This window comes from Aotus nancymaae, unplaced genomic scaffold (genome assembly GCF_030222135.1).
Source record: "Aotus nancymaae isolate 86718 unplaced genomic scaffold, 86718_ANA_hifiasm-v0.15.2.pri h1tg000040l, whole genome shotgun sequence".
NCBI lineage: Eukaryota > Metazoa > Chordata > Mammalia > Primates > Aotidae > Aotus > Aotus nancymaae.
Window position 1 is genome coordinate 2,879,946 of NW_026988454.1, and position 24,785 is coordinate 2,904,730.

General features: G+C 36.7%; 1 protein-coding gene across 5 annotated transcripts in view; it reads left to right on the forward strand.

Annotated features, from left to right (window-relative positions):
• Positions 1-24,785, forward strand: part of PDE10A (phosphodiesterase 10A) — a 661,629-nt gene that overhangs the window by 596,973 nt on the left and 39,871 nt on the right. For all 5 annotated transcript variants that reach the window (XM_064360475.1, XM_064360473.1, XM_064360474.1 and 2 more), the window contains 5 exons: positions 6,851-6,993; positions 8,030-8,113; positions 9,699-9,849; positions 13,634-13,789; positions 22,793-22,965. In XM_064360475.1, the coding sequence (XP_064216545.1) occupies positions 6,851-6,993; positions 8,030-8,113; positions 9,699-9,849; positions 13,634-13,789; positions 22,793-22,965 (707 nt within the window). The remainder of the gene's footprint in view (positions 1-6,850; positions 6,994-8,029; positions 8,114-9,698; positions 9,850-13,633; positions 13,790-22,792; positions 22,966-24,785) is intronic.

Below are 24,785 nucleotides of genomic sequence, written 5' to 3' on the forward strand. Positions count from 1 at the left end.
TTCATTGTTAAATATATAGCTGGTTTGTTGTTTCCACAGACTGACTTGCTTTCCATTAAAATTCGATTTGCTTCATTTATTTACTGGAAAATAGCAAGGAAGAGCTTACGGAGGACCTTTAATGTCTGCCCTAAGATGGAACTTCTAAGCTTACAGAGGAAGAGAAATCAGTATTCCTACTTTAGGACACCAGTAGTTTTCCATACAATGAGGTGCATTTGGGGCACACAGCTGTAGAGTCATTTATCTAATGCCCCTGCTTTCTCCTGAATTCAGCTGTCTCTTATTTCATAGGAACATAACACACACAAATTTTTTTTAAAAATTTTCCCAGTGGTTGCAAATCCATCGAAACACATTAGAGAAAACTATTGTCACCTTTGCAATCCTCAACACGAAAGAACTCTCTCTGGTGCCATAGACAGTAGGTGCTTGGGCCTGTCTTTAAGAAAGTGTTTTAAATACTTCTACCCACAATAAGGTCAAAGATATGACTCTACTGAGAAAGAAACAGAAGGAAATCTTTGTGGATTTTTTGTTGGTTTGTTTTGTTTTTTGCATTTTGGTACCATAGTTTCCATAGAGTAGAATAGTTGTTCAAGTATAATAAGTCACATATTGAATGCTGTATTTTTGCAACAGTGTATTTTTAATCTCTCAGTAAGTGTTTTTCATTAACTCAATTTGTAGAGAGTACTAATATCTATTCATCTTTTTCTTCTTAGATTGTTTTTCATGTCATTTACTTGTTTACCTACTCAAATTTATTTCAGATCATCTCCCTTATGGCAGACGCTCCTGCTAAGATACATGTAATGTTCTCCACGTGCCCCAGGCTTTCAGTGTTCTGGGTCCGTGTTTTTGTTTCTGTTAAGTTTTTAGCTTGCAATTCCAACAATATGTTGGTATAAATTTGGAAACTACAACTACATATGGTTCAAGCTTGATTTCCATATTCTCAATGGATGGAGACTATTTATTTTCTACCCATAGCCCCAAGTAGGGACAAGGCTTCTTCTAGTCTTTATGGAGTTCTCAGTTCAGCTCCTCTCCTCATGCAGCCACAGGCAAGTCTCATCCTGCATGACGTTCCCTTCAAGTCCCAAAGCCACAAGCCACACCCTTTGATGGGTCTGTTATTTCTTTAGTCTGTTGCAGCACTAATCTATGCTGTGAAATAAACAGCACAACATTTCATTTTTATTGATTTAGAATAGTTGTACATATTTTGGGAGTATGTATGATAATTTGATACCTATAAGTGTGTTAATCATATCAGGGTGACTGAGATATCCATCACCTCATATATTTATATTTTCTTTGTTTTGGGACCATTATGAATCTTCTGGCTATTTTGAAATATACAATAAATTATTGTTAACTGTAATTTTCCTAGTGCACTATCAAACACTAGAATTGATTCCTTTTATCCAACATTATACACAATGGAACATTATTCAGCCATAAAAAGAAGTGAAATCTTGTAACTTCCAGCAACAAGGATGAAACTGAATGTCATTAGGTTAAATAAAATTGTCCAGACACAAAAAGGCAAACATCACATGTCTGACTCACTTGCGGAAACTAAAAAAGTAGATCTCATGGCAGTGTGGAGTAGAATGAGGGTTACAGGTATCTTATTCAGTGTTGCCCATATGTATGTGGAGTATGTGTTTGATTTTAGGACTTGCTTAGAGAATCAATTTAATTTGACTAATGATATCATTTAATGCTATTGACAAACATATAGAAAATATATAGTTTAATACATATTTTGTCAATTTGATTTAAATGTAAATAGGAGAAAAGAGTGTATAATTTCTAACAGTAGGACAATTGTTATTATCTCAAACGTTCCCAAAGTTGAACTGCTTGTATCTTAAAGAATACCTATGCCAGGTGGTGTGCCGGTAAGTGTTTTACAGCCACCCCTCTGAAAACAGAACGGTCCTGATTTGTGTGTTTCCCGGCTTCTCTGGTGAACATTCCCCCAGTGTGGACAATTTCAAGCTACGCACAAGCCATAATGAATGCAGAGTTGGAAAGAAATGTGCATAATTGGCTCTTGCAAGCCAGTTCAGTGCACCAGTGCCACAACAGAAAAGCAGAGTCTCTTCTTGACTGTCACCAAAATCAAACAAAAGAGTCAAATGGCATGGCAACACAGTGCTGATACCATTTTAACATAAGGTCGCTGTTAGCATTGAGAGCTTCGCAGTGACCGGCCAGTGTTTGTTCTTAGCCTTTACCCATGTTACCCCATCGAACCTTACATTCTTTCATGGCTAAGTACTGTAGTATCCTTAGTCTACAGATGAGATCCTGGGGAATGGTGAATTAAGTAATTTGCCTAAATGTATACAATTAGTAAGTGGTGGACAAGAGATTCGGCACAAATAAATGATTCTAGAGTTTAGATTTCTAAGAGTTGCCTGACCCTAAAGTGACTCTAGGTTTACTATGAACATTAATTACAAACATTAGAATGTCTCGTAGACACAGTCATTTCTAAGTGTAATGAGGGTTATTGTGTAAATAGGCCCCAAGAAAAACATTCTGAATAATCACTAATTAAATATTTTTGTATGCCAGTTGAGTGGGGATGCTGTTTTTAACATATGGTAGACATGTTCTGACAGTCCTGGTTTCCGGGTTGTCTTTATCCTTTTGTCTTTCGAGCGCATATACCTTTTCAGTATCCTCGTGCCTACAACTAATAGGCCAGCAAAATCAATTTCAGTTTTAGACAAAGAGCAGTTCTTTCTGCTAGAATTCTGTTTTACTTGGATAGTGACTCCAAGGTTTGCAGTGTTAGAGGCAAATAATTTATGCAAAATGCGCTTCGAAAGACGACATGCTTTTCTACCTTCATCAGTAACTTGTAATAGGAGGAATATGGTAAAATCATTTCCTAATCATCCTAGATTATACTATTTTCTGCTATTCATATAAAAGGTCATTTAGCAATTGGGAAGTAAATATCTATGAATTTTCCAAAACTAATTATTTTTTGCTGTGATTTTAAATAATTTTATCTTGTGATTAGTGTTATTTACCTATACTGATTACAAAAATAATAAAAAATAAATCAATAAAAATTTAAATTTAATTTGTACATATTTATAATATATTGACGTTAAAAATTATAAATAAAAATAATATAAATAAAATTCCAATTTTAGATCATAAACTTATAAAATGACAATAAAAGGAGTAAGAGTTTTATGAGACTGACATGAAATGACGCATGCAAAGCACTTAGCGTACTGCCTGGCACAAGTGCTCAGTAGGGTTGATGACTGTAGTAGCAGTTACTGTACTGTCTCGTATAGTTACTCTTACTAGCCGCTTTACCGTAGAATTTCACTGAATTACAGGTAATACAAATTACAGTAAATATTGAGTAAATCCTGTAGATGGTTCACTTTCCCACCAGAATCTACGCGATCATCTCTGAAGTGGAAAGCAAGTGACATTCCTTTAAGTTGTATGAGGAAAATGTGAAAACTTGGATCTTGATGTTTTCGGGTAAATGATATTAAAGAAATTATTTTGTATTGATTATTAACACATGGATGGAGCTTTCAGAAAGTTCATGCACAAGAAGCTTATGTCTTGTTCAGGAAGCAGAATCTTCTCTGACAGAGTGGGCCTTGTGCAGCAAGGAAAAAGTGACAGCGGTGTCCAGCCTACACTTCTGAATCTATCTATGCTCTTTCTCAACTTTATAAGGAGGGAGGATTATTTTATCAATTGGCCAAAAGATAAATAAATAACCACTTGCTGAATAGACTGTCCTTTCTTTATGGTCTCACTTTTGCAACCTTGCTGAAAATCAACTAACCGTGTGTGTGGTCCTAATTTCTGTGTTTAGTTCCGCTGATGTGTTTGTGTCCCTTGATGCCACTACCACACTGCTTTAGTTACTGTAACTTTATAATAAGTATCGGATTTAGGCAGTATAATTTCTTCACCTTCATTCTTTGTTTTCAGAGTTGTTTTGGCTATTCTAGGTCCTTTGAATTTCCATATGAATTATAGAATTTCCTATAGAAAAGCCTTTTAGGATTTTGATTGGGTTGATATTTGAGAAGTTCAGTTCAAAGGGTGGTGTGAAATCTCTAACTATAATTGTGGATTTGTGTATCTGTCTCTTTTACTTGCAGTTCTATCACTGTTTGCTTCTTGTATACCAAAACTATCTTATTAGGTACATAGCGCTTAGGGTTGTTATATCCTTGTAATGACCTCACCCTTTTGTTACTCGAAATGATTTTCTTTTCCTGATAATAGTCTTTGTTCTGAAATCTACCTTGCCTGTTATTACTAATAAAGCCATTGTAACTTTTTTTGACTGGTATTAAATAGTATAGCTTTTCCATCATTTAAATTTTTCACTATGTCTTTATAGTTCAAGTAGAAATCTTATAAGCAGCATATAGTTGACCCATACTTTTCATTCAGTCTGACAGTCCTTGACTTCTAACCATGATGTTTAGACCATTCACATTTATGTTTAGGCGTAAAGCCACCATCTTGCTATTTGTCTTTCTATGTATTTAATCTGTTCTTTATTCCCCCTTTCCTTCTACCTTTAAAATAGAATTTTTAATGATTTTGTTTTATGAAGCAAGTTTTACCTGATACAGATCTTCTCCACAAATAGTTTTCATTGATTTTGAAACCGTTTAGATAATATATAAAAATGCAGCTGATTCGTTTGCAGGGTCAACTGATTAACATCAAGAAAAATGTAAATATATTTGAATTTCAACCAAGCATATTAGTCATTAGGAAACAAAAATATAAGTGTAATTTTTAAGAACAGCCAGTACAACTTTTCTTTTTTTTTTGAGAGAGAGTCTCACTCTGTCGCCCTGTCACCCAGGCTGACGTGTAGTGGTGCAGTCTCAGCTCATTGCAACTTTCACCACCTGCCTCCCCAGTTCAAATGATTCTCGTGCCTCAGCCTCCTGAGTAGCTAGTATTACAAGTGTGTGCCACCACGCCTGCCTAATTTTTTTGTGCTTTTGGAAGAGACAGGGTTTAGCTATGTTGGCCAGGCTGGTCTTGCCACCTGCCTCTGCTTCCCAAAGCGCTGGGTTTACCGGTGTTAGCCACAGCCAATACAACCTTTATTCCATTTGAATCAACATATTTCTTAAGGAATACTTTTCTCAAATAGTATAACTGAAAATCTAAATAGTGAAATAAACTGAACCATCCCTTAAATCACTATTTCCAAAAGTATTAAAGCAGTTGATGATTAATAATATTTAATTATAGTACTTTAATTTAGAAATATGTAATTTTTTAGTAAGAACAAAGACTTATTTGGTAAGTAAAATATTTAAAAATATACCCACTTAAATTTAATGTTTTTAATTTCTATTTATAATATAAATAATACATTAATGCTGTTTGTGTGCATATAATTACTAAGTGTACATTCATTCATTGGGTTTGCGTTTCCACAATTTGTTTACTGATAAGATTTTCACGATCAAACATGAGAGGACTCTGAGATCACCAAGAATGAAGCAAAATATTTAACAATGATGAAATAAAGAAAATATCTTCACTCTTGACCTATTTAGCGCCATTCTTTTTTTTTTTTTCCACTGTTGTCACCAGGCTGGAGTGCAATGGTACAATCTCGGCTCACTGCAACCTCTACCTCCCAGGTTCAAGCGATTCTCCTGTCTCAGCCACCCAAGTAGCTGATATTACAGGCATGCACCACCACACCCAGCTGATTTTTGTATTTTTAGTAGAGATAGGTTTTTGCCATGTTGGCCAGGCTAGTCTTGAACTCCTGACCTTAGATAATCCACCCACCTTGGCCTCGCAAAGTGCTGGGATTATAGGTGTGAGCCACTGTGCCTGGCTTTCATTCATATTTTTATGTGGACTGGATAGTCCTACATATAGATGGTGAGCTATCCTGTAGAAAATGTTATTTTAAAACTGCAAAATGTTGAGAAAGCTACTCTAGCTTACCACCATGGTTTTGGTATTAATTTACTTTAGACAGTTCCTAATTAATCCCACCTATTAAATAATTCACAAGTATAAATACTGACCCATTCCTTTGGCTCCACTGCATGTTTTTATTTTATCTCACATGTTAATTTATAATTATTTGTAAAACATTTGCACACAGATACAGATACACCAGATTTCAACTTAATAGGATGGTGAAATGTACCTATCCATTTTGATTAATGTAATTACCAATTTATATACTTTATGGGCACAATCTGTGACGAATGCAAACTTGTGTTACTCATTTGAATTTATTGCTGTAACACCAATAACTTCCCAAATTCAGTCTTGTTAAGAATAGTAAAAATATACAGTCAAGACTAAAAACCAGAGAAGGAAATGATGATAAAACCTTCCCAAGGAAGTTGAATTTGATGTGCAGGTGAAATGTAATAAAATTTTTGTTTTAATAGGTTGAGAAGTATCTTAGATCTTATATTGATCTTTAAAAGTACTAATACCATTTTCTGATTATAAAATGAATGTTTTTAATTTTTATTATTTAAAAATTTAGAAATGCAGAGCATTTTAAAGAAGACAAATGCCAAGTAATCTCATTAACGAGAGATAATGTCTGATAAAAACTTTTAAAGCACTGATATCATTTTTTAAAAGCTATTTGCTTTGAATCTGCACAGGTATGTATGCATATCCCAGTGCATATGGAAATATGGATAATAAAAAAATAATTCCACCTTGGTTTTAATTTTAGTTCTGATTCTTTAAAACCAAATTCTGAACTTCAGTGACAAAACAATTTAAACATTCTTTTAATTTGGGGGATTTTTTGGGATTTGTTTTCTAGATGTATCATAGAATTCGTCACTCAGAGTGCATTTACCGGGTAACGATGGAAAAGCTGTCCTACCATAGCATTTGTACTGCAGAAGAGTGGCAAGACCTCATGCGATTCACCCTTCCCGTGCGTCTCTGCAAAGAAATTGAATTGTAAGTATGTTGCTTTGTCAGTTTCTTCAGGAACCATTTTTAATTGAATTGAACCTAAAGTGAAACAGGTTATAGAATTAGAGTCACAATTATTATACACATGTTACATGTGGGGTTCCATGTGTTGCCATTTTCTCCCTCTGAAGTGATTTGATATTGTGATACGATTTGGAAATAAAGGCCAGATCTCATTATCTTAAAAAAGCAAATCGGAACTCAGTTTTGAAATGAGTTAACCTAAACGTTAGCATTTCTCATTAGTCTCTTGCATACTTTATACTATGTAATATTTAACATTCAAAATGACATTTAACATAAGATACCAGAGAGTCCTCATTTCCGTATAAATTTAAATTTCCAAATTAAATTCAAGAATGTTGTCATAATTTGACTTTCATACTTTATTTTTTAATCCTATGTTAATATATTTCAGTTACTAGAGGGTGGGGCCTGTGATAACTTTATGTTCACTGTGAGTGTAAGCGGACACTATCTACATAGGCAACCTTCAGAAGTGACTTAGGTCTAATATTTGCCTTACAATTAAAATTATAGTATATATTATGCCATACTGTTTATTCAAGTCTAATGTTGGTAACTAAATTAGCAAATGAAAAATAGGTTGTAACTTTGGTGTTTATATTAGTGAAATTATTATCAGTTAAAAAGGAGAAAGAACAATTACAGCTCCAAAAGGCTTTTCCCCTTTTCTATGATTGTGTATGTATCTAATATTTGTAATATACCTTTTAGTACTTTTAATTTTTCTGATAACAAATGAAGCATCATTTTTAAACAGATTAATAGAAAATGAATCAATACCTCAAATATTGGACTAGATTTCTAAGGGAATATGTGAAATTTCTTCCTGGAAATCTTCAGTACCAGAGAGATGTGGCTGGGAAGGCAGGAAAAGGGATGGCCGAGCTCCTGGTGTCTCCTTAGCTCCTTGGGACAAAAAAGTTAGATTATTTTCTTTAGTTATTATGTTTACTCTAATTACATTTAATGATAAACTGCTCTTTTAAAATTTCAGATTCCACTTCGACATTGGTCCTTTTGAAAACATGTGGCCTGGAATTTTTGTGTATATGGTTCATCGGTCCTGTGGGACATCCTGGTATGAATGCCTTTAAAATTTCCTTTTTGAAATTTTGGGTGACATAACCTCTTCTTCCTTCTACATAGATGCCTCGCCACCACCATCTTTGTTTATAATCATTTAAAAATATTACATATATGCATTACTTTTTTTTCTAAATATTCAAATAAAAAAGGGCTGAGATTATCGTACAAATGCGCAGCCTTTTCAGATTCTCTGTAGGGGCTATTGGGTTATCTAGCAACGTGGTTGTAGCCTGGTTAGAAAATCTGAAAAGCTTTCATAAAAACAGAGGCTGGAATTGCTTTGCCTATATAACTGAAAGAGACAGGGGTTACTACTAACCAGAATTATATACTTTTAAAAACTTTTAAAACCCATGTTTAGAATACCATGTGTAAATTTAGCATCAACTTTCTATTAGAATAGATCAAAAAGTAACATGTCTCCTTATTGGAAGTGCGGTCCTTTGTCAGTAATTTAATTTAATTATGGCACCATTTTATTGCAAATCTTTCCCCACTCACCTTGGCCTATCACAGAGGCCTTTCCTGACTTTATATCTGATCCTTTGCAGTGTAAACACACAATGTAAAAATGCAAGAATAGTTTTCTTTTGCTCTTTTTTACTCATTTAGGAATTAAATGTGTTATAGAGCCTCTTAGTTTCTCTAGAACTAAATTGGCATTCTTCTTGAAGCCTGTGTCTTTTCTAGCTGTGACTTTTTATAAATTAGTGTTTCAAAAGGATGCACATAGGATACCTAACTCCAGTTAATTGTGAGAATGCAGTTGAGAGTTTGACCAGTTGGAATTCTTAAAATGCCATGCCTTATACTTCAAAGACATTTGAAAATTTTCAGTGGAGAAAAACACAGGTTATATGTTAAGTTTTTATGAATTCTCGACTTCCTTGATATTTTAGAAATCCCTGTTTTATGTATGCTTTTGATTTAAGCTGTCTCAGATCTATTTTGAGAGTTCGTAGGGTCTTAAGTACATAATATAAAAATATGTAAACATAAAGTATGACATATGTAAAAATATACATCATATTATGTTATATACTGTGTCAGTATTTGAATATGGTCATTTGATACTTAATTTGAGTGTATAATAATACTTAATACTTTGGAATTACTTTGAAAGTACAGTCACTCTAGAAAAGTCTCATGATATTTGCGGTTTGTAAGTCTGAGTATTCCTTTTGGAAAATATTAGCTCAAAATACCCTTTAGCAAGATGGTGCTGTGTTGTCTTTTGAGCACTGTGGGGTGTCGGAAATGAATGTAAAAACAAGGAGGATCATGAGGGCCGGTGACGGGTGACTGTGTGCTAATACTGGTATTTTCTCACTGGCGGGACAGTTACTATATTAGAACAGATACTATCAAAGAGTCCTTATTCTCTTCTTTTTTGCTGGAGAAATGGAAAGGAAATGGTGATTGAGTTTTCAGTGTGCATGGACTCAGTCAGTGTGGAAATCTTTATTTAGAGTTGCACGAGTATAAGGGTACAGACATGCGTACTAACTCTAGAGGGTTCTCCTACAACATAGAGACTCGCTACTGGTTTCAGTCATAACAATTTCTTTTCCATGCAGCTTTGAGCTTGAAAAGTTGTGTCGTTTTATTATGTCTGTGAAGAAGAACTACCGGCGAGTTCCCTATCACAACTGGAAGCATGCGGTCACTGTGGCACACTGCATGTACGCCATACTTCAGAACAACCACACACTTTTCACAGACCTTGAGGTGGGTGTGCAGTCTTCACCACTGTTCCTCGTAACCTCAGTGGATTGAATACTGCCTATCAGGAGCACATTGTTGACATGGATTTGTGACCTGTTACTCTAAGAAAAATTTTGTTTCAATAAATCAATAGCAGCCCATTTTTAGATTCCTGTACCCAAACATTTAGCATATTATTTTGTATAAGAAATGTAGATAAAGGAAATTTTAACTTCACCAAAATATCCCCCAAGGAAACACTAATTTTGTAGTCTGTCTTCTCTATTAAAGCTTAAATGTTCTGAAGGGATATAAACAGTAAATTTTATTCATTGCTTATATGCCCTGGATAATGTAGACATATCCTGCCAATTTCAGAACTTAGAGTATTTACAGTGAAGACATAAGTGGTTTTGATCTCCTCCAGCATGAGGAAGCAAAGGGTCTGAAATGTTTAATTAATTTACCTGACTTTAAATACCCAGAGTTAGTGACATATCCAAAGCTTTCAGAATCTCAGAGTTAGAATTGGAGATTGCCACTTCCATTCACCAACCACAGTCAAATTCCCTTACTTGAAAGCCAGGCTAAGGGCTTAGTGACTCCTGGCCACAAAGGTTGCTGATTCCACATCTGGACAATCCTGACCTTGAAGGATATTCCTCCTTCTGACAACGTGGGACCGGTAGTGTCTACTCACACCTTAGATGGAGTCCTCCCTTCTCTCCTTTGTAAAACTGGTATCATCTTTTAGGTGACATATGACTGTGCAGAGAAAGGAGCAGTCATCTTTGTGATAAATAAATTGTGCTTTTCTCAGATTCACATTTAAACTAGAATCCAGTACTTGTGAAGGTCCATCCTATCCTTTTCCATCCTACTGGACCAAATTCACAGTCTGAGTGGAAAACTCGAAAGATGCATTCTAGGAAAAACAAAAACAAAATAAAACGTAGCATTTTAAAGAAAGAATAAAAAATTATCCTCTAGTTGTTTTTTTAAAAAATCTCTAGTTCAGGTGCAGTTTAGCCTAATCAGTAATTTATTATTTATTACCTCCCCCCAAAAGATCCAGATGAAATCTCTTCTTTGTTCATGTTTGTCTAAACAATGTCCTTTTGTGTTGAACCCTGTGTATTGAGACTTTCTGCATTTTCTCCATTCTGTTCCTTTTAAGAAAGTAATTTCATTGTCTCATTTTGCCATTTTGCCATACCCTGCGAGTTTAAGAACTATAGAAATTATACTTTCAAATAGCATTGGAATTTATATTCAAAAAATTGAAAATGTAAAGATAAGTGAGAAAAATTGTTGATACATGTTGACTCTCATTTAAATTCCTAAGTCATTTCTGGAATTATATCATTACATTTTCCCAAAACCTCAGATCGTTTTGGCTGAAAAATAATCCCCAAATAACATATGCAAATATTTAAAACATATTTTATAAAGAGGAAATTTAATCTCTAACAGAACCATTAGAAGTTATCATTTGATCTTTTTAAAGGGAAATGCTTAACAAGGGTAATTCTTCATACATTATTTTCAGATGTATGATTCTGGCACACCTTTAATAAAACTACTGAAAGTCATATCAATTTTAAAAATGAGTTTAAAAACTGGAAAGATGGTAACTTTTACATATTGTGCAAGATTATAAAACCTTGAGATTTCTTAGCAGGTACATGATGATAACACGGCAGCATAAACATGGAAACCACCCCAAAACAAAATGATACCAACAGCATAAGTAATTCAGTTATCTTAAGAATGCCAGGCAACTATGATTGCTAACATGTTGTTTCATAGGGTTAGGGGTTACTGGTGAGATTTCCCTTCCAATTATGTTACGGGAAAAACCAGTTCTGCATTATCAGGATAAAGAAGAAGCAGGCTTATCGCTAAAAATGCGCCTGTGAGAACCTCTGCTGACTCCCGTAGCAGCACCCCCATCTGTCAGCGTCTGCCCTCAGCAGGCTCTGCCTTGCACACCTCCCTTAAATCATCACACTCCTCTCCAGAGCGGACCCTTCTCTTTATCATCTCTGTCACCTCCACCTCTTTGAGAACACTGCCTAGCAATGCTTCCCACTCTCCTCTTTTCCTCCGTTATCATGCTCTTACTCCTCTTTTCTGGATCATTGCCATCTGCATGTAAGCGTGCATTTTTGACTTCCGTCTTAGAATATGCTCTGATCTGCTGCTCTGCTCAGCTCCCTCCCTGTTTCTTAGCTCTTCTTTGCAGTAAACCACATGTAAGTGTTAACCTACTGGCTCTTTCAAAATCCTCTCCTCACATTCTTTCTGAAAATAACTCTGAGCAAGCTTCTGACCTTAACACCCCACCTTGTGAGATCCAAGGGTCAGCACTCAGTGACGTCACCTGAATCCCGGGACGCTCGGCTCTGGTTTTCGCGGATGCACCGGCTGTTCCTCCCTTGGGTTTTTTGTTGTTGTTATTCCTTATTCCTTCTCTTTCCTCGGACTTAAAGGTGGAATACTTGAGAGCTTAGACCTTGACCCTTCTGTGTCCTCAAACTATGACCTTGGTGAGCTCAGCCAATCACGTGGCCTTAAATGCCACATGAGCACTGACAGTTTCATTTCTCCAGCCGAGGGCTATCTCCAGACCTTGAGGTTTCAATAGCTTCTACGTGACAAATCAAAATCTCCACTTGTCAGATCTCTACTTACCTATCGAGTAGACTTCTCACCCAGTCTAAGTATGAACTCCTGACCTCTCCTCAAACCCGTTCCACCCACAGTTCTCCCATATCAGTTGATGGTAATCATCACAGCTTCTAAGGCCAAAAACTTTGAGGTCATATTTGACCCCTCCTTTCCTTTTCACACCCTGACAGTCAAAAAATCCTGTTGGTTCTGCCTGCAAATTGCATCCAGACTTTAATCACCCCTTAGAAGCTTTCATTGTTATTATCCTGGTCTATAGTTCTATTACATTTTGTCTCAATTACTTTAGAAACCTCCTCACTGATCCCTCATCCTTCTAGAGTCTGTTTTCAACACAGTTGCCAGAATAATCTTCTAAACATATAAGCAAGATGATAACACTGCTCTGCTAAACCCCTGTACCAATAGTTCCCCCAGTCACTGAGAATATAAGGCCTGTGTGATGACTGCCTTCCCCCACTCTGCCCCGCTGGCCGCTGTCCTAATCCTCCAAGTCTCAGGGCACACGCATCTTCAAGTGTACGTTCTCACTGCTCCCGGGCCCGGAGTGGTCCTCTCCCACACTCCGCTCACCTCCTCTTCCTCTCTCTCAGGTCTTTGCTCACACCTGGCCTTTTCATGAGGCCTGCCTGCTTTATTTCATAACCAACCTGACTCCCTCTAATTCCCTTTAGCCTGCTCTACCTTTTTCCTATATGTTTGCCTTTTTCACATGTGATATATGATTTACCTGTTATATTTATTGTTATAATAGTTATAGCATTGTTAGAATTTAACACCGAATAGATTTTGTGGAAACTGGCTTTTCTTTCTTTGTGCAGCTTTACTTTATCTGTAATTCTTTGGAGCATTTGTTTTATACCACCTTTAATCTGATACTTCCTGCACCTCTTCCTAGAGTTAAGAGAGAAACTCAAAAATAATTTGACTGTCAGATTCATAAGCAGAGAAACAAAGAAAGGGGCTACAGATAAGTTAGATTATCTGGAATTCAAAGATCCCTAAGGGTGTTTGCCATATTGATGCCAGAAAGTAATGTGACATGACTGTGAGCTGTAAGTGTGCTCTTGTTTGTTTCTGTGTTTTGAACGTCTCTGTATCATATTGTCTTTTAAAGCGCAAAGGACTGCTGATTGCGTGTCTGTGTCATGACCTGGACCACAGGGGCTTTAGTAACAGCTACCTGCAGAAGTTCGACCACCCTCTGGCAGCTCTCTACTCCACCTCTACCATGGAGCAGCACCACTTCTCCCAGACGGTGTCCATCCTCCAGGTGAGTCCCCTCGCACCATCTCCCGCTTTGTCTGAAGGGCTGCCTAAAAGACAGTGATACTTCATAGGTGAAAAAGGAAGACCGGTATGGTTTCCTCAAAACCAACAGCTACATTTATTGTAGGACCTTATATTTATAGTCATAATTAAATAATAGTGTTTTTTGCATTTACAAAGATTTTGAATATCTGTATTTTGCAATCACATTTGTTTTTTAAAAAGTACATGTAATCCTAAAGCAATACTTATTTTACATAGTTTAAATCAATTAATTTTATAGATTATCTTATTCTTGAACCAGAACGTATTAAACAGTAGATCTTTAAAGTTAGGTAGATTTAAGGTTTTAAATGCATTGTATGTAGCCTTCTTATTTATTTTTTTTTACATTGTCTGTTTTTTTACTTTGTTGCTTTTAAGATGTTCTTGGTAATGGGTATAGACAATCCCAGATATCACTTCAATATGATATATATGCTCCTTCTTTCTTAAATGTTTTTTCTCAAACTCACCTTTAAAAGGTAGCTGTTACATCATAATGATTTGATTCCTGTCACAAACAGTTTTTGAAAATATAATCTGTGCGGCTTAAGATAGTGGACCCTGTATGTTCCTTTCACTGTCAGCACCTCTAAGTAGGAAGAGAAATTGTTGTTACGTCTTCTGATGATGTGTCTAAGGGAAAGGGTTTTGGGTTTTCAGGATGTCACAGCAAAATGCCAGCAGTGACTCTACCAGTAATTGGCCACAGGCAAGTCGCAAAGCAGAAAGACTTTGCCACTTGGTGCAGTTTTTCTCTGTTGAACAGGCTGGGCCTCCTCTAAACGCCAGGATTTTTTTCTCCCCTCAGTTTCCCAGAGGCTTCTATTAGTGCCTCCTCATTTAACTGTCCACGTGATTGGCAGTGCTGCACGCTCAGTCCTTTGTAAAACTCAGAAACTTACCTGTCCAGGTCTCGTTTCCTCAGGCCTACGCAGGTAAACGATCACGTTACTCTATTGCGCGTGCTCTTCTAATTACCTGCTGGGTAAAAGTGAACGGTATTTTAGATACAGAGCTAGTTTTGTCGTTTTCAAGCCATCCCCAGTAGGTAGCAGATGTTGAGCTTGCTCATGGGCCAGCTCAGTCCTGAAAGCAACATGTAGTCACCATTTCTGTCATTTGCTTCGTACCAGCTCTTTTAAATGACATATGTTTGGATAGATAGATACATACATGCATAAAACAAGCATACATAGAAATTTAAACAGGATAAAATGTGTGTGTGTCTATGTATGTGTACATGTTTACACATACGTGTAAAACATGCTTTTTGTAAATAGATAAACATTATAAAACTTCATGACAGCTTATATCTACTTTGACCTCACTCATCATTTGAGACTATTTATTTGCATAAGAAGAATGCCAGAAATGACATCAGGATGACTTCACTTAGAAATAATTAGGAGTCACTGAATTAGCATCCCATGTTCTAAATGAATTTGTGCATTTGACAGCACAACATTGCTAGCAGTTTAATCACAACTGAATTTTAATAGCCAATATAGAGTTTCTTTAGAGAGCCTATTTTAAATATAATAGGATTAGTTTTGAAGTAGGTCAGAATTGCAAACTTTATTGCCACTGAGTAGAATAAAAAAATAAACCTTGTAGTATGGCAGTCACATGAAGGCAGGTGGGAAAGGGGAAGCTCCAGGTCCACCTAAGCCCTAAGAAGCCTTGGCCCAGTTGCTCCCATCAAAATGGATGTTTAGGGTCATTTGCCTCCATTTTGGCAAGCCCTCAGCAAGGTGAAGATTGCAGATTATGTAATGCAGTGTTCCTAAAAATGATCAGAACTAGTAACAAGAACTCATGGCAATAAGTTAAGTTGAGACAGGCAAGCTGTTGGCATTTTAAAAGGTGTGGCAGAACAGGTTCAGATATTAGAGCTGGAATTTCAGTCATTGGTGAAGTAGTAATAGCAAATTTGTTCTCCTGTTTAGAGAAGATAAGGTACTAGGTACATTGCAAAAACAGAAGCTGGGAATAAGGACTAGGGATACCGCAAATTCAGATGAAAAGCACTACCAGTTTGAAAAAACAAATGTATATATTTGATTGACAAAAACCCTTCTGTTTGAGCTATGCCCAGGGAGAAATAATATTGGGGTCATAAACAGCCCCATCTACATGGGCAGGAATATTCGGAAGAGTATCTTCCTTTTCTGAAAATGTCTGTACTCTTGGCTGATTTTGCAGTTATCCCCCCATGATACTTCTCTGAGTGTTTTTTCAGATTCATCTAACTGGTCCCTAAAATTCAATTTAATAACAAACATATTTATTGAGCACCTTCTATTTGCCAACACCTGTTTTAGGCACTGGGAGTATAGTGATAAACAGAACAAACATAAATCCCTGTCCTCTGGAACACACAGTCTAGAGTGAGGAAGGCCTGAGTCCCCTGACTTCTGCCCTTACGTTGTTCTCATTGGCCCACCCCCTGGCACACCTGTGGCTGTAACTGACAGTGGTACCCTGAGGACTCTCAGACCCGTGTGATTCCGCCTAGTGTTCAGTCGGACTTCTGCCCAAGCCCTTGAACTCTGTATTCCATATGGCCCGAATTGTGCTTGGTATTATACTTATGTAGGTGCCTTCTGTATTTTATATCTCTGTGGTGGCAACCTCATTGACCCAGGAATGTAGGCTGATGACCTTAGAGTCATCATTTTCCCCTTCTTTAGCCTTATCTTCCCATTCTTCCATCCCATTACCACCAAGTCCAGCTGATTTTATATTTCATCAGAAGACACCTACAAGCTTGACTAATTAAGATGATATCCTTGGGTAACAGTTAAAAACTCCAACTTCCAGTCATTAAAATAAGACAGAACAATATGTACTTTCATGATATGAATACCTGTGATACTTCTGTTTGTCACAAAAGATTTTTCCTATTGCTTTCTTGATCTGCATTGCTAAACAGATGATCGTGAGCATGGCACTGTCCATCCTCTGGCCACAGAGCCAGATACAACATAAGCAATTTTGTATGTCATGGTTGGAAACAGTTCCCCATCAGGCATCCTCACAGGTGTGTGTTGCATTTGGGGCTGCTTATCATAGTTTTGCCAACTTGAGGGCCAGCTTTCAGTGTGGCTGCCAGTGGCATCTATTGGATAAGCAGGGCATTCAGAAGAGTACTGCCAGCTAACACAGTGACAACAGCAAGCAAGCAGAATAATACAATAGACTTTAAAAGCTAACCTTCAGGCTCTCTCTCTGTCTCCCACTACACACACACACATACACAGATCCACACACGTATGTTACTCATGGTAGAAAAGCAGGAAGTGTGTTTTTGCTCACAGCTTGCCTTGACCTTGGTCACAGTGATAGGGATGCAGTAGGTAGTCCCTTGTTGAGTGGGCGGTGGGAAGACATTAAGTCAGGGAGTAAGGGTACGTATAAGAGCATCTGCAGAGAAAGTCAATCTCCGTTCTCATTTTTCTCTGAGCTTCCCATGATGTCTAAATGCTGGGCGTCAGGATTGTGTTCACGGTGTTTAGGGCCCATCACTGTGTATAGATCGTGGTGGACATTTAGCAGAGAGGAAAGTCTCACTTGAGTCTCTAGTAAATGGTAATCTTGCCCCTCTGACCTCTACAGCCTCCAAAGTGTCAAGCACTGTCCCTACTTGACATCCCAGTTTCAGCCTTCATTGTATTTTGTCTGTTTTTTCACCTTTCCCCACTTATCCATCACTGTTTCTCCAAGTGCTTGTCTCTCAAATCACTCCTCCAAATATATGCCTGGACATGTTTTTCTCCTATTTAAAAGCCATTAGTGGCTCCCCGGGGCGTCAGGAGTCATTTCCGGGTTTCTCAGTTGATACACAAGTCTTTTATGAGAGGCCCCTTTCTGTTCCAGGACCACAGTATCTACTCTGCTTCTGTAGTTTCAGATCGTATCTTAAGTCTGTACCACTGGCGGGGTTTCCTCCACATGTACTTCCCCCACACCCTTTCTGTGGCCACCCACTCAGTTATGACCTCATCCAGTAAAATTCTTTGAGTGCATCCCCACATCACTGGGGTGCATCACTGCCCCCTTTTACACAGCGCAGAGCACCTCAGGCATGCATACATCTTGGTGGTTGTTTGGGTTTTTTTTAACATTGTATTGAAATTTTCTGTTTGTGAGTTTGGCTTCCCACCTCTTCTGAATTAGAAGCTGATAAGAAGAGTCGTTGCCCCTTATGGACTTGCAGACTCACAGGCCTACCTCTGGGGCTGTTGATCTGGGCACAGGGGGAAATGTGAAGGTAGAGCATGGGGGGCAGGGCAGAGTGGGCGGAACCTGCACTCGGAGACCTGAAACTGAAGCTTTATGTAAGGAGACTGAGTAGCCATGTCGGGTGGGGCAGAGAGCTGAGACGCTGAGCAGGGGAAGGCAAATTTAATGCCTTCAAGTGAGGAGATTGTTTATGGGAACAGTTACATCCAAGAAAGTGGGTTAGCTTTGTTTTCTTGCCTAAAGCTGACTAGCTTACAATTAGTAATTGTGATAGAACCACTATTGCTGGAGTATTAAATCAGTTTGTTCTGTTTACTCATGAGATATTAATGATTATTCAAATTAAAACTATACTTTTTTCTTTCTTTTGCCTTCTGTGAGTACCCTATTTTGACTTTGAAAATAGCCAAAATTTTAGAAAATAGACCCATTAGGAATGATTATTCTCATTATTAAGACTATTTTTTAAAATTGCACTAATTTTAAATTATGTGTTGCTTTTGAAATATGGTCATATTTCTGAAAATGATCTATTTATACCTACACTTTGAGATCCCATGGCTTCTTACTAGTCGGTATAGCAGTACTATTTCTGTGACTCAGCTGGAGAGTTCTTCCAATTCATCTGCACTATGTATAATTTACTGTTATGTATTACAATTACAGCAAAATTATTACTTATATTCAACACTACCTGTGCTAATAATCTAAAATATATGACATAGTGGCTAGTTTAAATCTGTCCTTTTCTACAGATATGTTCTGAATGGAAAAGGTATTTGACTATCAAATTCATTTCTAGGCATATATTTGTTTGTTCATTCTTTCCCTTAATTCTGACTGTGGAAGTTACACTGGTAGATTTTATCATCATCATCATCATCATCGGTCATCATTGTTATAATAGTCATCATTTTATCATGTATTGGGTGCTTACAGTGAACCAGAAACTTAAGTATTTTGCACATATTTTAATACAGCTTATTTTTATTATATCCCCATAAGATAGGTATTATTATTTTCATTTTACAAATGAGAGTAATATGCATCAAAGAGGTTAAGTAATCTATTTGTCACATAACTAATACAGAATGACATTAAAAACTAGAATTATTTGACTCCAAAATGTGTGCTCTTAATTACTGTACTGTAATGCTTCCTAATAGGTGGTTTTATGTACTAGGTAATTAAATTTCAAAATCAGTATTCCATGTATTTTAAAGGCATTGCCATCATGAGTGCTTGATGCACTTAGTTGCATCATTGACTTATTTTTCCTAAAGCACCTAAATGATTCAGCTCATACCTCTGGCTTCCGGTAGCAGTGCTTGACACAGTGGGGCAGGATTGCTGAAGATCAAGGCCTGGACTGGTTGTCATGCAGGCATAGAAATTTGAGCTTCAGAGTCTTTCCATAAGAATCTCCTTAATAGAGCCCAGCATCGTAGGACTTTTTGAGGCATTATTTGTGATTAATAATAATATGTTTTAAACTGTCTGAGGAAGATCTGTCTGTCTTCCTGCCTTGGTTCTGGCTTACCTCCAGTCTACGTTGTTGCTAGAATGATAGCTCTGAAACACGAGTCTCATCATATCGCCACCTAACTTAAAATTGTCAACAGCTCATAATTACCTTCAAGATAATATTTCAGTTCCATAATCAAGCCATTAAAACACTATTTGAGGTTATTACTCCCTATTTCCCTACTCAATTTGCTTAGCTGTATGGACTTTCTATAGTTCCTACCAAATATCACTATTTCTGGATCTCAGCTGCTCCATGTCACACGCTGCTCCTCCTACCTCTTCTCGCCTTTCAGAATTCACGTCCTCACCAAGGAAAAGCCTTCCATGTAAATAAAGGACTTCTTCCATAGTAATGTATTTAGCTCAGTCATAGAGAGCATTCCACTCTATTTTAATTACATGCTTTTATGCCCAGATGTCTTCCACTAAACTGTCAGCTCCTTAAAAAATGAAACTTACACTGTTTGGGACTTTGGATATAGTAATTACCAAACTACTAATGTCCTTACACAAAATGGAGCACTACAGATTAAATATCTGCCAAAAAAAGGAAGACATATTGTATGTTCTTCATTGTGATGGAAAGACAGATGTGGCAAGAAAGCAGTGGCTCCCTAATGCCCCAGCAGTGGACAGAATACTCAGAGCCTTTAGGGTCCTCATGATTAAGGGCTGGAAGGGATTTTGATGATCATCTATTTAAGGGAGTCCCTGGGTCATCTTTAGCATTGGCACCAATTTCCACATTGTTTCCATTCTCTAACATCAGATCTCAGCCACAGCGTTTACAACCAGAGCCTACCTGTGTGCTTTCACAGAGATGAGAATTACATGCTGTTCACCCCTGTTAAGTTTTAAAAACATTCCTGGGTATAAAAAGTTTACTATTCCATGCTTGATGCATGCAAAATGGAATCAGCTAGCTTGAATTAACATAGACTTCAAACTATTTAACTATAATAAAATTATCAATTGGTGTATAAGAGTGTGACATTGTATTATAAGGCTTTATTATGTGTTAAGGAATGTGAGATTGGAGGTTTAAAGAAGATACTGTTTATCTGCTATGCTTCATTGCTTGTATCTCCCTGCCTTATTTTCTTTAGTTTGGGTAGCAGCAAATGCTAGATTCTCTTAAAGAAAAGGGAGACATTTATTTTTTGTTTATTCATTCGTTCCCTTTACTCTTGTAAAATATTGAAGGAGACAGCAAATGAGTTATGCCTTTTTATTATAAAAGCCTTCCACTGAGCTTTTTCACCTAGTTTCCTTTAATACTGAAAAGTAGTGACTCTGAAATAGCATAAATTATTTAAAATGAATCTTAGTTTTGGTTCAGTTGACACTTTTGGGAGTCTGATAAAAACATGAGCTTACAGATGACACATTCAGTGTATTGTGTAGAATTACAGTGAGTTTATAACTCTTTTGTCCCCAACAGAATTTACAGAGCCTAGGCTAAGGAGTCCTTATTTTAGAAATTTTTTTTAAATTTCAACAGCAGACTCGAATTTTTATGTACTATAATTTAACAGGTTATGGTGGTAATTATTGGTGATAAAGAGAGCAGAGCATGCAAATACAAAGCATAAAAATGTATCAACTGTGATTCCCTTCACATGACCTGCAGAAAGCAGATACGTACATGAGCACCAGCCAGACATACTGAAACATGAAGTGGGAAATACGGGTCACAGGCATTACGTGTTGATGCAGAGGTGATGGTCACATCAAAGGAAAGCAGATACCACAGCATGAATCAGAGTAAATACTTCCTTCTTCTGACTTTCTACAACAAAAATGAGGAGAGCTGAGGTTGGATGATAATTGTGTTCAGCCACCAGCCCAAAGCTTGACTCCCCTCCTGCTGTTCCCATTGGTCACTAACCAGCCTGTGCTCAAACGGCTCAACTCATAGCATCTCATGTACAGTCCATGTGGGAACTCTGAACTAATATAAGTATTATAATTTGAAAGTGAAGGCATGTGTTTGAAAGTGCTTTATAAGCTGTAGAACTTCCTACAATTGTAAGGCCTTACTACTGTTATTGCCAGGAAAATAACTAGAACTGAGTCCATTTGTTGCATTTATCATATGATAATTCAAATACTTCCAAGACTTTAAGAGCAAATAATACAGGACTATTCTAGTAATTGAAAACAAATGGTGCATGTACAGTTTCATTTAAGAATATGAAGAGACAGTGTCTTAGTGAGATGTCTAATTTTGTAAAGAAATATACTTCAATCATTTTAAGTTTTTTACTGTATTTTAAGTCAATAAATGTATATTAAGAAAAGTGAAATTAATTAAAAATCAACTTAGAGTACTACTGTACTGACTAATAATGAAATAATATTAGTGATTGATGAATCTACAAATTGAATGCATCTTAATTATCTCAAACTTTTTAGTTTCAACAAAAGCTTTTTATTCTCAATTACAAATCAAAACCTTAAAATCTTCAGAGGAAGAAATCATTATAAATTTTTTAAAAGATTAATACACAGAAGAATATTCTGAGCCAATAGAATCCGGATTACCAATGTTCTGGTCTTGTTTCGTGTAACGCTCTGCCATTTCCACGTCCCTTGAGAATAGAAGATGATCCTAGAGTTGTTGTACCTTCAGTAATGCGTGTTTTATGGAAAGGTGTTTTTCCCCTTAGAGTTTTTGATGTGTTTGCATACACATTATATTGAGGTTGAAGGACATTCTCTTGTAGGATATAGAGAAATATATTACTATTCATTAGGCATGCTTTGATATGTTACACCCTGAAGTGGACAAAGATATAGATGGCTTTTTAAGCCCATTAAGGTTCTAGTATCATGCAAAAATTACTGAAGCTTTTAATTACCTTAAGAGGAAAAGTTTTTAACTTAAATATTTTACATTTTCAAGTTCTTTATAGAAATATGCAAGAACTAGGTATATTTATGTCACTGGGGTTTTGTGGTAGTGAATGATGTGATTGTAGTTGAAATAGTTGCTTAAAGTGGCGACTTCATTGTTTCTGTAGCCAAAATACTATTTTGTTAGTGATTTCAAACTATTGCTTTGTTTCCCCCAAACCTTTCATTAGTGTGCCAGGTGTCATTGACTGACTATATTGTTTCAAATAACTGAAAATGTCGTAAGATTAGAGCTTGTGCTTGTTATTGGTGGTTTCTATTTGTATTTTTTCCATAGTTGGAAGGGCACAATATCTTCTCCACCCTGAGCTCCAGTGAATATGAGCAGGTGCTTGAGATCATCCGCAAAGCCATCATTGCCACAGACCTTGCTTTATACTTTGGAAACAGGAAACAGTTGGAGGAGATGTACCAGACCGGATCGCTAAACCTTAATAATCAATCACATAGGTAAAAATAATTTTAAAAAGCTTAGAAGCTCAGAAAGTGTTATCTGGAATAAATTGATACTTAAGAAATATAATGTGGCATAAGTTTATGTTTGAAAAAAGAAATGTAAAAGATTTACATGTTTTTCATTTTATGTACATCTTGTTTATATTTACTTTAGACATTTTGTTGTTTGACAGAGTTGCTGACAATGTCTAGTGAAGTTAATTAAAATACAGGTTGGAAGTTAAACTAGTCACACAGGGACTGGTTCCTTGAAAAGGAAAGGCTGGTGTGATGTTTCCCCAAGAGGTCCCTTCTTGCATTAATCATCATTCGGGGTCTGGCCAGGCCTCAGCGACTCAAGAGCAAATGAAATTGGATTCCTGTTTCAGAATCCAGTCCTATTAAGCAAGCTAATGTGATTGACGTAGAAACTGGACTCCCCTTTTATTGACCTGCAAATGTATGATGCAGTCACAAGGATCAGATTATTGGCATCCCATGGGGTCGAATCATTTAGGAAGTCAAGTAGCAATAAAAAGTTTATTTAGGGAAGATGGAATTAGAACAAGGAGGATTAGATACATAACATGTCCTGATGGAATCAAGCTAAATTACTCTGATACTCTTTTGTTTCTGAGGATGGGTGTCTTGCCTAGTGGATTCAGAAATATGTCAAGGATGTTCATTATGAACCCGTTCACCCATCTGTATGTGAAATCTAAGTTCATCGGCTAACCTGCCATCGTCTCCCCTTGACAGTTTGTAGTGGTCACACTAGCTGTTATTGCTGTGGCTTTCCTGTTCCTGTTTGCATGTCTGAGCAACTTCATCTTAAGTGAGGACATCTTTCTCCCTAGGCCAGTGAGCGCTTCTTTACTGCTTCCATGCCAGTCTTGCTGAATTTGGATTTGCACTTTTTGTCCAGGTGTTCTGTATATCTCCTCTGTGATTCATTAAGTACCGATCCTACATTTGTTCTTTGGGACAGACTGTTGTAAATTTCTTAGAAGCAATTCACTATTCACTCAGGTAACACCAAACACAAAATATTAGTTTTACAAATGCCTATAGGTATCTAATAAAGTTTACCTCTTCAAGAGTAAATACTTTGTGTATAATGATATTGATGCCTTTAGATAAAAAGCAGTTCTTTGTGATTGAACTTACTTTCAAACTGGACAGCAGATTTTGTAGAGCTTGAAACTGATACAATTTGGGGAATGTTATTTAAGAAGACAGTACAAAGAAATCTTATGTTCACACATGGCAGTCTGAGGACATTGCCAGGGCCTCTCCCAGGACCATACAGAGGGTTGGTATCAGGGAAAAGCCACGGAACATCCACTAGGATGTTCTAGCATATCCTTCTTTTCCTTCAGCCCAAGTGAGAAGTGTGGTCTGTAGTCTTTGCGTCTCCAACAGGTTGTGTGTAGTCCTTGTTCCAAGACCTACAGAAACAGGTGCTTGTTCAGTATTTTTTAATGTCAATTCTAAGATCGGGGAAATACAGCCTTCAGGAAATATCCCTTCATTTCCTGAAACCCATGAGCTTTCTTTTTTTGTGGTGGGGGCGTTTATAAATAAGAATCATGTAACTACTATCTAGTTTCTCGAATATATTCTTTTTAGCAGAATTATTACAATAATTACTATATAAATAGAAAATTTAAGCATTTACTTGAAAATAACATCACTTTTGGTACTCATGTACATATGTGTATGGTACATACTGTATAATTATGCATGTTTAAATAATTTTTTATACATGATAACTTGAAAAGCAATTTAAACAAACATGCATTGAAACATGCATTGGAAGGCAATGCATGTTAATA